Raw genomic sequence first — 14,679 nt, forward strand, 5'->3', positions numbered from 1 at the left:
TCTCTCTCTCCCTCTCCGTCCCTCTCTCTCTCCCTCTCCGTCCCTCTCTCTCTCCCTCTCGTCCCTCTCTCCCTCTCTCTCACACTCTCTTCCCCTATCCCTCTCTTTCTCTTTCTCCTTCTCTCTCCCCATCCCCCCCCCTCTCCCCATCCCCCGCACCCGCTCTCTCTCTCCCTCCCTCCCATCTTTCCTCTCTCTCTCTCTCTCTCTCTCTCTCTCTATCTCCCCCCATCCCCTCTCTCTCTCTCTCTCCCGTCTCCCTCCCTCTCTCTCTCACCCCGTCCCCCCTTGCTCCCTCACTCACACTACCTTCTGTCCTCCCTCTCTCTTTCACTCTCCCCTCCCGCCCCCCCAGTCTCTCTCTCTCTCTCTCTCCGTCCCTCTCACTCTCTCCGTCCCTCTCTCTCTCTTTCTCTCTGTCCCTCTCTCTCTCTCTTTCTCTCCGTCCCCCTCTCTCTCTCTCTCTCCCTCTCCGTCCCTCTCTCTCTCTCCCTCTCCGTCCCTCTCTCTCTCCCTCTCCGTCCCCCTCTCTCTCCCTCTCCGTCCCTCTCTCTCCCTCTCCGTCCCTCTCTCTCCCTCTCCGTCCCTCTCTCTCCCTCTCCGTCCCTCTCTCTCCCTCTCCGTCCCTCTCTCTCCCTCTCCGTCCCTCTCTCTCTCTCCCTCTCCGTCCCTCTCTCTCTCTCCCTCTCCGTCCCCCTCTCTCTCCCTCTCCGTCCCCCTCTCTCTCCCTCTCCGTCCCTCTCTCTCCCTCTCCGTCCCTCTCTCTCCCTCTCCGTCCTTCTCACTCCCTCTCCGTCCCTCTCTCTCCCTCTCTCTCTGTCCCTCTCTCTCTCTCCATCCCTCCCTCTCTCTCTCTCCCTTTCTGTCCCTCTCCCTCTCCGTCCCTCTCTCTCCCTCTCCGTCCCTCTCTCTCCCTCTCCGTCCCTCTCTCTCCCTCTCCGTCCCTCTCTCTCTCCCTCTCACCCCTTCTCCCTCTCTCTCTCACTCTCTTCCCCCATCCCTCTCTTTCTCTTTCTCCTTCTCTCTCCCCATCCCCCGCACCCACTCTCTCTCTCACTCTCCCTCCCTCCCATCTTCCCTCTCTCTCTCTCTCTCTCTCCCCCCATCCCCTCTCTCTCTCTCTCTCCCGTCTCCCTCCCTCTCTCTCTCACCCCGTTCCCCCTTGCTCCCTCACTCACACTACCTCTCTGTCCTCTCTCTCTTTCACTCTCCCCTCCCGTCCCCCTAGTCTCTCTCTCTCTCTCTCCCCCCCATAACTCTCTCTCTCTCTCTCTCTCCCCCCCCATCCCCTCTCTCTCTCTCTCTCCCGTCTCCCTCCCTCTCTCTCACCCCGTTCCCCCTTGCTCTTACTCACACTACCTCTCTGTCCTCCCTCTCTCTTTCACTCTCCCCTCCCGTCCCCCCAGTCTCTCTCTCTCCCCGTCCCTCTCTCTCTCCCCGTCCCTCTCTCTCTCCCCGTCCCTCTCTCTCTCCCCGTCCCTCTCTCTCTCCCCGTCCCTCTCTCTCTCCCCGTCCCTCTCTCTCTCCCCGTCCCTCTCTCTCTCCCCGTCCCTCTCTCTCTCCCCGTCCCTCTCTCTCTCCCCGTCCCTCTCTCTCTCCCCGTCCCTCTCTCTCTCCCCGTCCCTCTCTCTCTCCCCGTCCCTCTCTCTCTCCCCGTCCCTCTCTCTCTCCCCGTCCCTCTCTCTCTCCCCGTCCCTCTCTCTCTCCCCGTCCCTCTCTCTCTCCCCGTCCCTCTCTCTCTCCCCGTCCCTCTCTCTCTCCCCGTCCCTCTCTCTCTCCCCGTCCCTCTCTCTCTCCCCGTCCCTCTCTCTCTCCCCGTCCCTCTCTCTCTCCCCGTCCCTCCCCCTCTCCCCGTCCCTCTCTCTCTCCCCGTCCCTCTCTCTCTCCCCGTCCCTCTCTCTCTCCCCGTCCCTCTCTCTCTCCCCGTCCCTCTCTCTCTCCCCGTCCCTCTCTCTCTCCCCGTCCCTCTCTCTCTCCCCGTCCCTCTCTCTCTCCCCGTCCCTCTCTCTCTCCCCGTCCCTCTCTCTCTCCCCGTCCCTCTCTCTCTCCCCGTCCCTCTCTCTCTCCCCGTCCCTCTCTCTCTCCCCGTCCCTCTCTCTCTCCCCGTCCCTCTCTCTCTCTCCGTCCCTCCCTCTCTCTCTCCGTCCCTCCCTCTCTCTCTCCGTCCCTCCCTCTCTCTCTCCCTGTCACCCCTCTCTCTCTCTCTCTCTCTCTCTCTCTCTCTCTCTCTGTCTCCCCCTCTGTCTCTCCCCATCCCATCTTTCTTTCTCTCCGTCCCCCCCGTCCCTCCCCCTCCCCCCCCCCTCTCTCCCTCCCCGTCCCCCCCTCTGTTTCACACACATTCTCTCTCCCTGTACCCACCCTCTCTCTCCCCGTCCCCCCTTCTCCTCTCTCCCCGTCCCCCCCCCTCTCTCTCTCTCCCTGTCCCCCCTCTCTCTCTCTCCCTGTCCCCCCTCTCTCTCTCTCTGGCCCCGTCTTGCCCCGTCCCCTTCTCTCTCTCCCGTCTGCCTCTCTCTCCCCCACCCTCTCCCCGTACCCTCTCCCCATACCCTCTCCCTCTCTTTCTCACCGCACCCCCCCCCCTCTCCCCTCCCCCACTTTGTCTCCCCCTCTCACTCTCTCTCTTTCTCCCGCTCCCCGTCCCCTCCCTCTCTGGGACCTTGCGAATCAGGCTTTCCCGGAACTGCCATGTGTTACTCTGGGAGCCCCATCAGAGTGGAGTAGAGTCAGGGGAAGATGGGACATACCCCCATTTTACGGCATTAGCTACCGTATGGCAACTTAAATGTCCAGTCTTGAATGGGTGGATAAGTAAGGTGGTGTTGGAAGCAAGGTTGGTAGCATCAGTTGTCTAGTTACCCAGTTATTAGACAAGCTTTTAATTTAACATTTCCTGGGTAACCACCCAGTTAACTAAGTACTACAGAGCTGTCTCAAGTCTCTGACTCGAACTTGGAGTCAGAGACATGCACTCTGGTTCCCGGGGAACAGGGGAATTGCCCATCGAATGTTGAAACATTTTGGGTAATTCCCACATAGTTCAGTTTGTCAGGACTTCCACAGGGCCCCAGCATGCCGGTCGTATGTCTGATCTCCGATGATCTGGAGACCAGAAGATTTTGGCCCCTTTTTCTGCAGTTCTAAACTGGACACTTTGTGGAGATGGATAGCATTGATGCATTTAGTGGAAGTGAAATAAGTACATGAGGCAAAAAGGAATAGAAGGATTTGTTGATAGGATGAGATGAAAAAGGTGTAGTAGGAGACTTGTGTGGAACATAAACACTGGCATATACCACATGGGCTGAATGGCCTATTTCTGTGTAACCGCTGATTCAACAATCCCTGCTTTGTAATTGAGCTCCCTCATCCCTGCTATAATTCTACTAAGTCTCTACTGCATTTCCTCAACATCTTTTCTAAAGCTCAGAAGTGAGCACAATGAGCCTAGGCTTATTTGGTAGCACTCTTGCCCCTGAGTCAGAAGGTTGTGGGATCAAGTTCTGCTCCAGGACGTGAGCACAGCGATCGAGGCTGTCACTCCGCAGTACTGAAGGAGTTCTGTGCAGCCAGAGGTGTTGAATTTCAAATGAGATGTTAAACTGAGGCCCCTCTCAGGTGGATTTAAAAGACCCCATGGCGCTATTTTGAAGAAGAGCCGGGAGGTTATCCCTAGTAATTTGCTAACATTTATCCTTCAATCAGCATCAAAACAACAGATTTATCTGCTCATTATCATCTTGCTGTTCGTGAGATCTTGTTGCGCACATATTAGCTGCCACATTTTCTACATTACAACAATGAATATGTTTCAAAAATTATGCCCATTGCGTGTAAAGTGCTTTGGGACATCTGGCTGAGATGAAAGGCGCTATATAAATGTCTTTTTTTTTACACAATATTCCAATCCACTTGGATCAGGTCCCTCTAATTTGCTGAAATTAACACTCTTCCAGTTAAGCAGTTTTTCACTTAACTGTTCCTTGACTTTTGCCATAATTATTCTAAACCTGATGTGATCATTGTTTCCAAAATGCTCCCCAACTGAAACATGCTCTAGTTGCTGCAGTTCAACACTACTACCTTCTCCCCAAGATTAGAAATACAGGAACGTTTTCTTTTACACATTTCAAGAATTTCACCCCCCCAACCCCTGCCCCAGCCCCCCGGCCCCCTTTGTTCTTTGCGTTGTTAGTAAATGTTGCAGTTTATTTGCTGCTAACATTGTAACTCCAAGCTCTCTCCATCTCGTGGTTAGCATTTTTAACCTTAATGTGCAGAGGAGGGCAGTAGATTGTGCTTAATCTGCCTGTGAAAGTTACCATTTTTAAACTGTTTGATTCTAAAAGAAAGCGGACCAGCTAATCCGCTGTTCTTTTGAGGCAATGTGGAAGCAGTAATTTTGTCATTTGGGATGGCACTTAAGAGCAGCTGAAGAAATAACCGTTGTCTCCAAGAACTAGAGTTGGTTAATCTTGCACACTTCTTTCATCATTGATCTGGTGAAGCTAATTGCTGCTAGCACAATAGCTCAAATTGGATTTTGCCAGCAAGAAACTAAGCTTCAACAACTTTAGTTCCTTCAGATAGATACAATATTTAAGACAAGTAGCTCTAGGAAGCCTGAAATATGGTTTGGGCGGGGGTTGGTGGTAAAAACAGCTGGACTACGGTTGAGCTTGTGAACAACTTTGCTGTTGAAGATGTGGGACTGTGTTATGGTAATCGTGTGCTACCCAATAGGCATTCTGACTGGCCACAGACGTGGCTACAGTCACCATTTTAGCCGTGTGTGCTGTTTTATTGGAAAACGCCTCACATGCACGCTCTCAGTAGATAAATAGTAAATGTACTTTACATGAATATTCATTTAAAACACATATTCCATCCTTCAGTGTCCAGGGAAATAAAGATGTGACAATGATCAAAAAATGTTCACTGCTTTTTATTTTTCCATTTTGCCAACATTTTTAAATTATTCATTCATGGGATGAGGGCATTACTGCCTAGGCCAACATTTATTGCCAAACCCTAAATATCCTTAAGAAGATAGTTGTGAGCTGCCTTGAACCGCTGCAGTCCCTGTGATGTAGGTAAACCCACAGTGCTGTTAGGTAGGGAGTTCCAGGATTTTGACCCAGCAACAGTGAAGGACCAACAATATATTTCCAAGTCAGGATGGTGAGTGGCTTGGAAGGGAGCTTCCAGATGGTGATGTTCCCTTATGTCTGCTGCTCTTGTCCTTGTAGATGGTAGCTTTCTAAGGAGCCTTGGTGAGTTCCTGGAGTGCATCTTGTAGATGGTACACAATGCTGTCACTGGGTGTCCATGGTGGAGGGAGTCAGTGTTTTTGGATGCCAATGAAGCGGGCTACTTTGTCCTACATGGCGTCAAGCTTCTTGAGTGTTGTTGGAGCTGCACTCATCCAGGCAAGTGGAGGAGTGTTCCATCACACTCCTGATTTGTGCCATGTAGATGGTGGGTAGGCTTTTGTGGTCAGGAGGTGAGTTACTCGCCGCAGGATTCCTAGCCTCAAACCTGTTCTTTATAGCCACAGTATTTATATGGCTAGAACAGTTCCTCTCTGGTCAATGTTAACTCACAGGTTAAAGCAGAAATGCACATGAATATAAAGTATTGCGCTCATTACATAAAGCTCTGGTTAGGCCAGAATTAGAGTATTGCGTCCAGTGCTACATTTAATTAAATGGTTATATTAAATATTGGGAAGACTGAGACCATTGTTTTCAGTCCCTGCTCCAAACTCCATCCCTAGCTCTATCTCTCTTCCAGGCAACAGTCTGAGGTTAAGCCAGTCTTTTTTCAACCTTGATGTCAAATTTGATCCTGAGGTGAGCTTTCAATTCCAAATTCATCCCATCATTAAGACAACCTATTCCTACCTCTGTAACCTCACTCCTGTTTCAGCTCACTTCCTGCTGAAACTCTCATTCTTAACTCAGGACTTGACTATTCTAATGCACTCTACCCTCCATAAAATCGAAGATATCCAAAACGCTGCTGCCCTTGTCTTAACTTGCACCAAGTCTTATTTACCTATCACCCCTGAGCTTGTTGACCTACATTGGCTCCTGGTTATGCATTTTAAAATTCGCATCCTTGTTTTCAAATCCCTCTATGGCATTTCCTCCTCTTATGTTTGCAATCTCCTCCCACAATCCTCTAATATTGGCCCCTTGTGCAACCACAATTTTAATCGATCTGCTATTGTCTTCAGTTGCCTCAGCTCGGGAATGCCCTCCCTATGCCTCTCCACCTCGCTATCTTGCTTTCCCTCTTAAGTCACTCCTTAAAACCTATCTGTTGGACCAAGCTTTTGGTTATCTAACCTATATTTCCTTGTGTTTCGGTGTCATACTTTGTTTTATAATGCTCCTGTGAATTGCTTTAGGACATTTTATTCATTAAAGGTTGTTTAGGAAGAATGTGAAGATCCTGGAGAGGGTGCAGTGGAGTTTTACCAGAATGGTTCTAGGGATGAGGGATTTTAGCTACGAGGTTAGACTGGGGAAGCTGGAGTTGTCCTTGGAGATTGAATAGGTGTACAAGATTATGCCAGGTTTGAATATGATAGTAAAAAGCTGTTCCTATTTGCTGACGGTACAAAGAATAGGGGATGCAGATTCAGGGCTTTGAGCCAAGATATTTGGGGGTGGGGAGTGGTGGCAGGAAGATGATGTGAAGAATTTTTTTTTTTACTTAGTGAGTGATAATGACATGAAACACTCTGCCTATGAGATTGGTGGAAGTGCATTCATGATTTCAAGAGGAAATTGCTTGGGCACTTGAGGGAAATCAACTTGCAAATGCTCAGAGGCGAACGTAGAGGAATGGATTGACTGGAGAGCTGGCATGGACTTCATGGGCTGAATGGCCTCCTTCTGTGCCATTATGGTTCTTTTACTTTCATAGTCTAGATGAGGATAATCCATAGCTTGGTAGATTTTGTCAAATATTTTGGTCATTGTTGCACTAAGGTATGGGGAGTTGGAAATGTTTCCCACTCAGATGATGTGTTAGAATTGGGCAGTTCTTGGTCAGATGAAAAGGAAACTTTGACCTGCTCAGCCCTACAATTCTAACTGCAACCAGAAGTGCCTTCTTTACTTTATCAGCCGTCCTTGTAATCTTTTTGTGAGATTGCCAATTAACTGCTCAATTAAGATGTTTGATTGATATTTACCTAGCAGGAACTGGGATGGGAATACCAAACTCAAATCACATGAAAAACTTGCAACCAGAAGACCAGACATTTTTCAGGCATCAGTCTGAATTGAACAGAAGTCAGAGTGCCTAGCATTCAGTCTCTTCATTTTGCATTATAGTATGAAAAGATACACTTGTGCATTTGAGCTACAAACAGGGTTAAACAAAACATCTGTTAATGGCCAAGTTAACATGTAAATTAATAAAACTCTGGCATTGATGCTTTCCAGCTTTACTGTATGAAGGAACTGGAGCCAGTCAAAATTGTACAGACCTTTTGGGGTTTGAAGAGGTCTATGATCATACTACACTTTAAGAAGTGAGTTGTTTGAGGTCTGGCTTGAATGAGAAATGAATTATAAATGTGTAGTAATTCAACTCCGGTGCTTCCACTTCCTTTAACTATCCCTAGTTAGAGTAAAGTTTAAAAGGCCTGTGCAAATAGAATGCATTCCAAAGCTAGTTGCACAGCAGCGCAACTGATAAAATACATATTTGCGAATATTACTGTAAAATTTGAAACATCCAAGCATGGAAACCTAGTTCATAAACTCATTAAATTAACCCAAGGGAATCAGGACTGTTTGCTTGTGTCTTTTAACAAATATCACGTTTTGGAGCATTAACTTTTTGGTTTGTAGATTTAAGGAAAATAAACACACTTGAATTTAAATTCAATTATATTAAAATATTGGATCATATTGTCTGTCTTGGTTCAGTTGGGAAACAGGAAGGCAGATAACTTCCAGGTAATGTCACATCCTCGCCACTGGTTCCATCCTGCTGCTTGTTCCAGGCTGAACCACTGTTGTTAATCTTGGCATTTTACACCATTCAGCCCCATACTTCCTCCATCACAAAGACCGTTTACTTTCACTTCCATAGCATTACTTAACGCCACTCCTGTTTTTGCTTGTCTCCTGCGGAAATGTTTATCTATGCATTTGTCACCTTTACTTTCAACTACTTCAGTATTCTGGCTAACCTCCCACCTTGGGGGGCACTATCCTTATCTCATGCTTAGTCCTACATATGAATTAGGAGTAGGCCACTTGACCCCCTCAAGCCTGCTCTACCATTCAGTAAGACCATGACTGATCTGAATGTAATCTTAATCCCACATTCCTGCCTACCCCAAAATATCCTTTCACCCCCTTGTTAATCAAGAATCTATGTAGCTGTGCCTTAAAAATATTCAAAAGACCTGCTTCCACTGCCTTTTGAGGAAAAGAATTCCAAAGACACTCAACCCTCAAAAAAAAATTCTCCTCATCTGTCTTACATGAGTGACCCCTATTTTCAAACAGTGACTGCTAGTTCTAGATTCTCCCACAGGAGGAAACATCCTCTCCATATCCATCCTGTCAAGACCCCTCAGGATCTTAAAAGGTTTCAATCAAGTCACCTCTTACTCTAAATTCTAGTGGATTCAAGCCTAAGCTGTCCAACCTTTCCTCAAGACAATCTGCCCATTCCTGGTATTAGTCTAGTAAATCTTCTGAATTGCTTTTAAAGCATTTAAATGTTCCCTTAAATAAGACGACCAGTACTGGACATAATACTTCAGATGTGGTCTCACCAATGCCCTGTACAACTGAACCATAAGCTACCTACTTTTGTAATCAATTCCCCTCTCAATAAATAACATTCTATTAGCTTTCCTAATTACCTGCTGTACCTACATATTAACCTTTTGTGATTTATGCACTAGAATACCCAGATCCTTCTGAATCTGAGCTCTGCAATCTCTCACCACTTTAGATAATATTCTTTATTCTTCCTGCCAAAAAGAAGAATTTCGTAATTGCCCACATGCTCCATTTGCCAGATCTTTGCCCACTCGTTTAACCTATGTCACTTTGTAGTCTCATGTCCTCATCACAGTTTACTTTCCTACCTATGTGTCATCAGCAAATTTAGGAACCATTCCTTCATCCAAATTATTTATAAATTGTAAAAAGTTAAGGTCCCAGCAATGATCCCTGTGATACCACTCGTCACATCCTGCCAACTAGAAAAAACCCATTTATGCCAGCTCCTGTTAGTTAGCCAATCTCTTATCCATGCCAATGTTATCCCCTCCACCATGAGCTTTTATTTTCTGCAATAACCCTGATGTGACACTATCAAATGCCTTCTGGAAATCCAAGTACAGTACATCCACTGGTTCTCCATTATTCACAGCACATGTGACTTCTTCAGATAACTCCAATAAATTGGTTAAACATGATTTCCCTTTTACAAAACCATGTTGACCCTGTCTGATTGACTTGAATTTTTCTAAGTGCCCTGCTATAATATCTTTAATGATAACTTCTAACATTTTTCCAATGACAGATGTTAGGCTATCATCTATCACCCTCATCTTTTGCTGACCTATCTATTCCGTTGACTAGAATCAATTAAATAGTATAGCATTGAAACTATGCTGGCTCTTTCAAAAAGCAATCCAGTTAGCCCCACTTCTCCACACTTTTCCCATATCTCTACAATTTCTTCTTTCAAGTGTTTATCACTTTTGAAGGTTACTATTGTGTCCACAACCCTATTGGATAATGATTTCTTGAATATTAATTGCTCATAGTAACAGAAGTAGGCCATTTAGCGTGTTTCTATGAACCCATTTCATCATTCTGAGAGATCATGGCTGACCTGTGTCCTAACCTCATACTTGCCCTTGCCCCATATTCCTCAATGCTTTGGGTGAACAAAAGTCTCTGCTTAAATAAATAAATCCCCAAAGAGCCCAAAACTGGGCATGATATTCTAACTGTTCTCCACGCAATTATTTCTGAGGCAGTTTAGAAAGGATTATGTTGCTCTTAACTTGTGCTCTACCTGAAATGGTACTAGAAATATTGGCTGCCTTTATTACCTTGGGGTTGCTGCTGAATCCATGAGCTGCATGCATCTGGAAGCTGGTGACAAAGCATCAGATAAACCTTATACATAAAAGCAGTTTCTGTGTTCTGAAATGAGGCCATATAATTAAAAGAATCGCTCATGTTGAAGAAATGATAATAGTAAGAGCAAATTAGAGCGAAACAAAAAGTAATGCCTCAGGAATCCCACCAAGACCAGACTAGAATTAAATTTGGAACAGGAGCAACCTGAGTCAGAGATTGGTGTTGAAACAGCAAAAAAATTAATGAGAAAGGGTGTGACAACAGAATGGATGGAGCCTGGAGAGGAAAGAGGAGTCTAAAGAGGGAAAGGAGTAGCAGCAGAAGATGACAAGTCTTTAACGTCCTTGACCCCAATGTTAACTAATATTTTACAAAAGCAAATTACTCTGGATGCTGGAAATACTTAGCAGATGCGGTAGTATCCGTGGTGAGTGAAATAGACTTAATGTTCCAGTTCCAGCGCCTAAATTGCTAGTGTAGTAACTTTGATGCTTAATGATGGTATCTTTTGCCTTTACAGGACAACAACCCAAATGTTTAAATCTTGAAAAATACTAGTTATGGAGCAACAAAATATTGCCAGTAGAGCCGAGGTTGGTAAATTGTTAAATCTGTAATAAAGAATTAAAACGTTGTTTTGCAGCAAGTACAGGTCAGAATGGAGATGGACCATTGATCGCGCTGCAATTGCAAGCCGGTGGACGTGGCTTCAAGCCCAGATATCAGAGCTAGAGTATAGGATACGGCAAATAAATGAAATCTACAGGCACATACGTGCTGTAAAGGTAAAATAGAGACTAACAGAAATTTGTTTGAACAAATTTAAAAAGAAATATTTAACATGATCATTTGCATTAACAATAATGGCTGAATGTTTCTCAGTCCTTGTCTATGCCAGTCCATCTGAGAACATGAACTTATCCTCTATGGGTCATTTGTACAAATGTGCATTCTGTACTTTAAAGCTTTGCACCACCAGCAGCATTTTGTTTTTTTAAATATTCAGCCTTCCTGTTTAGCATCAAAACACTCCCTCAGTTATGTTATCCCAGCTGATACTACTGGACCTGACAAATCCCAGAATGAAACTTGGCTTGACGGATCCTCACTAGAATCCATGGAGCAAAGTCACAGAAGCCTGCTGATGAATTTTTAACAAAAAGAATAAAACATTTATTAAACATGAAAAATGAACTATATTACACTGGATTAAAAAAAAGTTGAGAAGTCCTCAATACGAATACAAGAATGATTCGCTATTCTTTCACCCCAGCTATATCTTTTACAGACACAAATTTGGAAAGATAAAAATTTATCGTATCTATCTTATACTCTAATATTCAGAGTATGTGGTACATGTGAACCACTTGGCCAACTATGGTCAAACACATCACATTCCAAAGTCCATGACAGATACAACCAAAGACGATTCTATGGATTTCTCAACAGTCCATGCTTGTCTCACCATGAGCCAACTGGTCTTACTGAAACCCTGCTTCTTGGGAGGGATTCTAATCTCCACATTTGAAAAATTTTCCTTAGAATTCTCTTCAAATATCACTCCCATTTGGACGGCTTCAACCAGGATCCACCTTCCAGGGTTTCAGTCTCGCCTTCTGAGATTCCTTTCCCCTGGATCTCCAGGTAAACAAGCTTTACCTTCCAAGCACACTTTCAGATCTTCAGCTGTGCCAAGCAGAACACCACTACTCCGAAAGGGTACCTTTGCCCTTAGGGCCCAGATCATGGAGTCACAGAGTGCAGAAGAGGCCCTTCAGCCCGTTGAGTCTGCATCGACAGGTGAGAAACACCTGACCTACCTACCTAATCCCATTTACCAGCACTTGGCCCGTAGCCTTGAATGTTATGATGTGCCAAGTGCTCATCCAGGTACTTTTTAAACGATTTGAGGCAACCCGTCTCCACCACCCTCCCAGGCAGTGCATTCCAGACCGTCACCACCCTCTGGTAAAAAAGTTTTTCTTCTCATCCCCCCCTAAACTTCCTGCCCCTCACCTTGAACTTATGCCCCCTTGTGACTGACCCTTCAACTAAGGGGAACAGCTACTCCCTATCCACCCTGTCCATGCCCCTCAATCTTGTACACCTCGATCAGGTTGCCCCTCAGTCTTCTCTGCTCCAACGACAACAACCCAAGTCTATCCAACCTCTCTTCATAACTTAAATGTTTAATCCCAGGCAACATCCTGGTGAATCTCCTCTGCACCCCCTCCAGTGCAATCACATCCTTCCTATCATGTGGCGACCAGAACTGCATACACTACTCCAGCCGTGGCCTCACCAAGGTTCTATACAACTCCAACATGACCTCCCTACTTTGTAATCTATGCCTTGAGTGATAAAAGCAAGTGTCCCATATGCGTTTTTCACAACCCCACTAACGTGCCCCTCCACCTTCAGAGATCTGTGGACACACACGCCAAGGTCCCTTTGTTCCTCAGAACTTCCTAGTGTCATTGAATACTTCCTTGTCAAATTACTCCTTCCAAAGTGTATCACCTCACACTTTTCAGGGTTAAATCCCATCTGCCACTTATGTGCCATTTGACCATCCCGTCTATATCTTCCTATAGCCCAAGACACTCAACCTCACTGTTAATCACCCAGCCAATCTTTGTGTCATCAACAAATTTATTAATCCTGCCCCCCCAACATAGTCATCTATGTCATTGATATAAATGACAAATAACAGGGGACCCAGCACAGATCCCTGTGGTACGCCACTGGCTTCCAGTCACTGAAGCAGCCTTCTGTCATCACCCTCTGTCTCCTACAACTAAGCCAATTTTAAATCCACCTTATCAAATTATCCTGTATCTCATGTGCATTTGCTTTCTTTAAAAGTCTCCCATGTGGGACCTTTTCAAAGGCTTTGCTGAAATCCATATAAACTACATCAACTGCACTACCCTCATCTACACACCTGGTCACCTCCTCAAAAAATTCAATCAAATTTGTTAGGCATGGCCTCCCTCTGACAAAGCTATGCTGACCATCCCTGATCAAACTGGCCTCTCCAAGTGGAGATAGATTCTCTCCTTCAGAATTTTCTCCAGTAGTTTCCCTACCACTGACGTGAGACTCACTGAGCTGTAGTTCCCTGGCTCATCTCTACAACCCTTCTTAAATAGCGGCACCATATTAGCTGTACTCCAGTCCTCTGGCACCTCCCCCATGGCCAGAGAGGAATTAAAAATTTGGGTCAGAGCCCCTGCGATCTCCTCCCTTGCCTCGCTCAGCAGTCTGGGACATAAATCATTCGGACCTGGAGATTTGTCCACTTTTAAGCCTGCCAACACCTCCAATACCTTGTCACTCCCTTTATCAATTTGCACAAGAACCTCACAGTCTCTTTCCCAGATTTCGATACCTTCATCCTCATTCTCTTGGTTGAAGATGGATGTGAAGTATTTGTTCAACACTCTAGTGATGTCCTCTGGCTCCATCCATAGATTGCCCCCTTGGTCCCTAATGGGCCCTACTCTTTCCCTGGTTATCCGCTTCACGTTGATATACTTATCGGATATCTTGGGATTTTACCTACTTTTACCAGCCAGAGCTTTCCCATTTCCCTCTTTGCTCTCCTAATTACTTTCTCAAGCTCCATTCTGCACTTTCTGTACTTCACTAATGCCTCTGCTGATTTGCTTCCCTTGTACCTGCTAAAATCCTCTCTTTTCCTTCTTGTCGTAACCTGAATGTCTCTGGTCATCCATGGTTTTCTGGGCTTGTTACTCCTTCCTATCACCCTAGAGGGAACATTTTGAGCCTGTACCTTCCCCATTTCCTTTTTGAATGCCCCCCCCTCCCCCACTGCTCCTCTGTAGATTTCCCCACAAGTAGCTGTTCCCACTCTACCTTGGCCAGAGCCTGCCTTATTTTACTAAAATCCACTCTCCCCAATTGTCTATTTCTTTGTCCATAACAAGCTTAAATTGTACCATGTTGTGGTCGCTATCACTAAAATGCTCCCCCACCACCACCTCAGCCACCTGTCTGGCTTTGTTCCCCAGAATTAGATCCAGCACTGCACCATCCAGTGTTGGAGTCGACCAATCATCAGCTGCCCTCTCGGATCTTCGGGGCTTCTCTTGTACCCACTTAACTTCAAGTCTGCTCCTCGCAGTTCTCTTTAATTTGGAGCCTATTGTTCTGCTCCTTTTATTCAACTTTACCCAACAGGATTTGTTTCTGATCTCTGCCCTTGTCCCTTATCTGGGATTGTCTTCTGAGACCTCTTTCTGTCCATCACCCCTCCACATACCCTCCTTGGGACAATGCCTCTGCAATGGCGCTCTTCAGGTCACTCGACCTGCAATTTCGAGCTGTTTCACTTTTTTTGTCCTTTATCGTCTGCACATGAGCGCAAGGTTGATTCCTGGCTGAAGAATGTAAAAATGGACGAACTGTGCAAGTGCAGCCCTTTCCTGGCTAACACATGCATGAAATCAACGAACTGCACAAGTCTGGCCATCTCCCAGCCAGTGCATGTGTAGAAGTCCCAAGGCCTCCTGGAACTGGAATT

The 14,679-nt window shown here is 46.0% G+C and overlaps 1 protein-coding gene across 8 annotated transcripts in view; it reads left to right on the forward strand.

Annotated features, from left to right (window-relative positions):
- The window catches only part of LOC121284644 (KAT8 regulatory NSL complex subunit 1-like protein), a 326,543-nt gene that overhangs the window by 195,160 nt on the left and 116,704 nt on the right, over window positions 1–14,679 (forward strand). For all 8 annotated transcript variants that reach the window (XM_041200188.1, XM_041200186.1, XM_041200189.1 and 5 more), the window contains one exon: window positions 10,777–10,918. In XM_041200188.1, the coding sequence (XP_041056122.1) occupies window positions 10,777–10,918 (142 nt within the window). The remainder of the gene's footprint in view (window positions 1–10,776; window positions 10,919–14,679) is intronic.

The sequence above is a fragment of the Carcharodon carcharias genome, chromosome 12, assembly GCF_017639515.1.
Source record: "Carcharodon carcharias isolate sCarCar2 chromosome 12, sCarCar2.pri, whole genome shotgun sequence".
In the NCBI taxonomy this organism is placed as follows: domain Eukaryota; kingdom Metazoa; phylum Chordata; class Chondrichthyes; order Lamniformes; family Lamnidae; genus Carcharodon; species Carcharodon carcharias.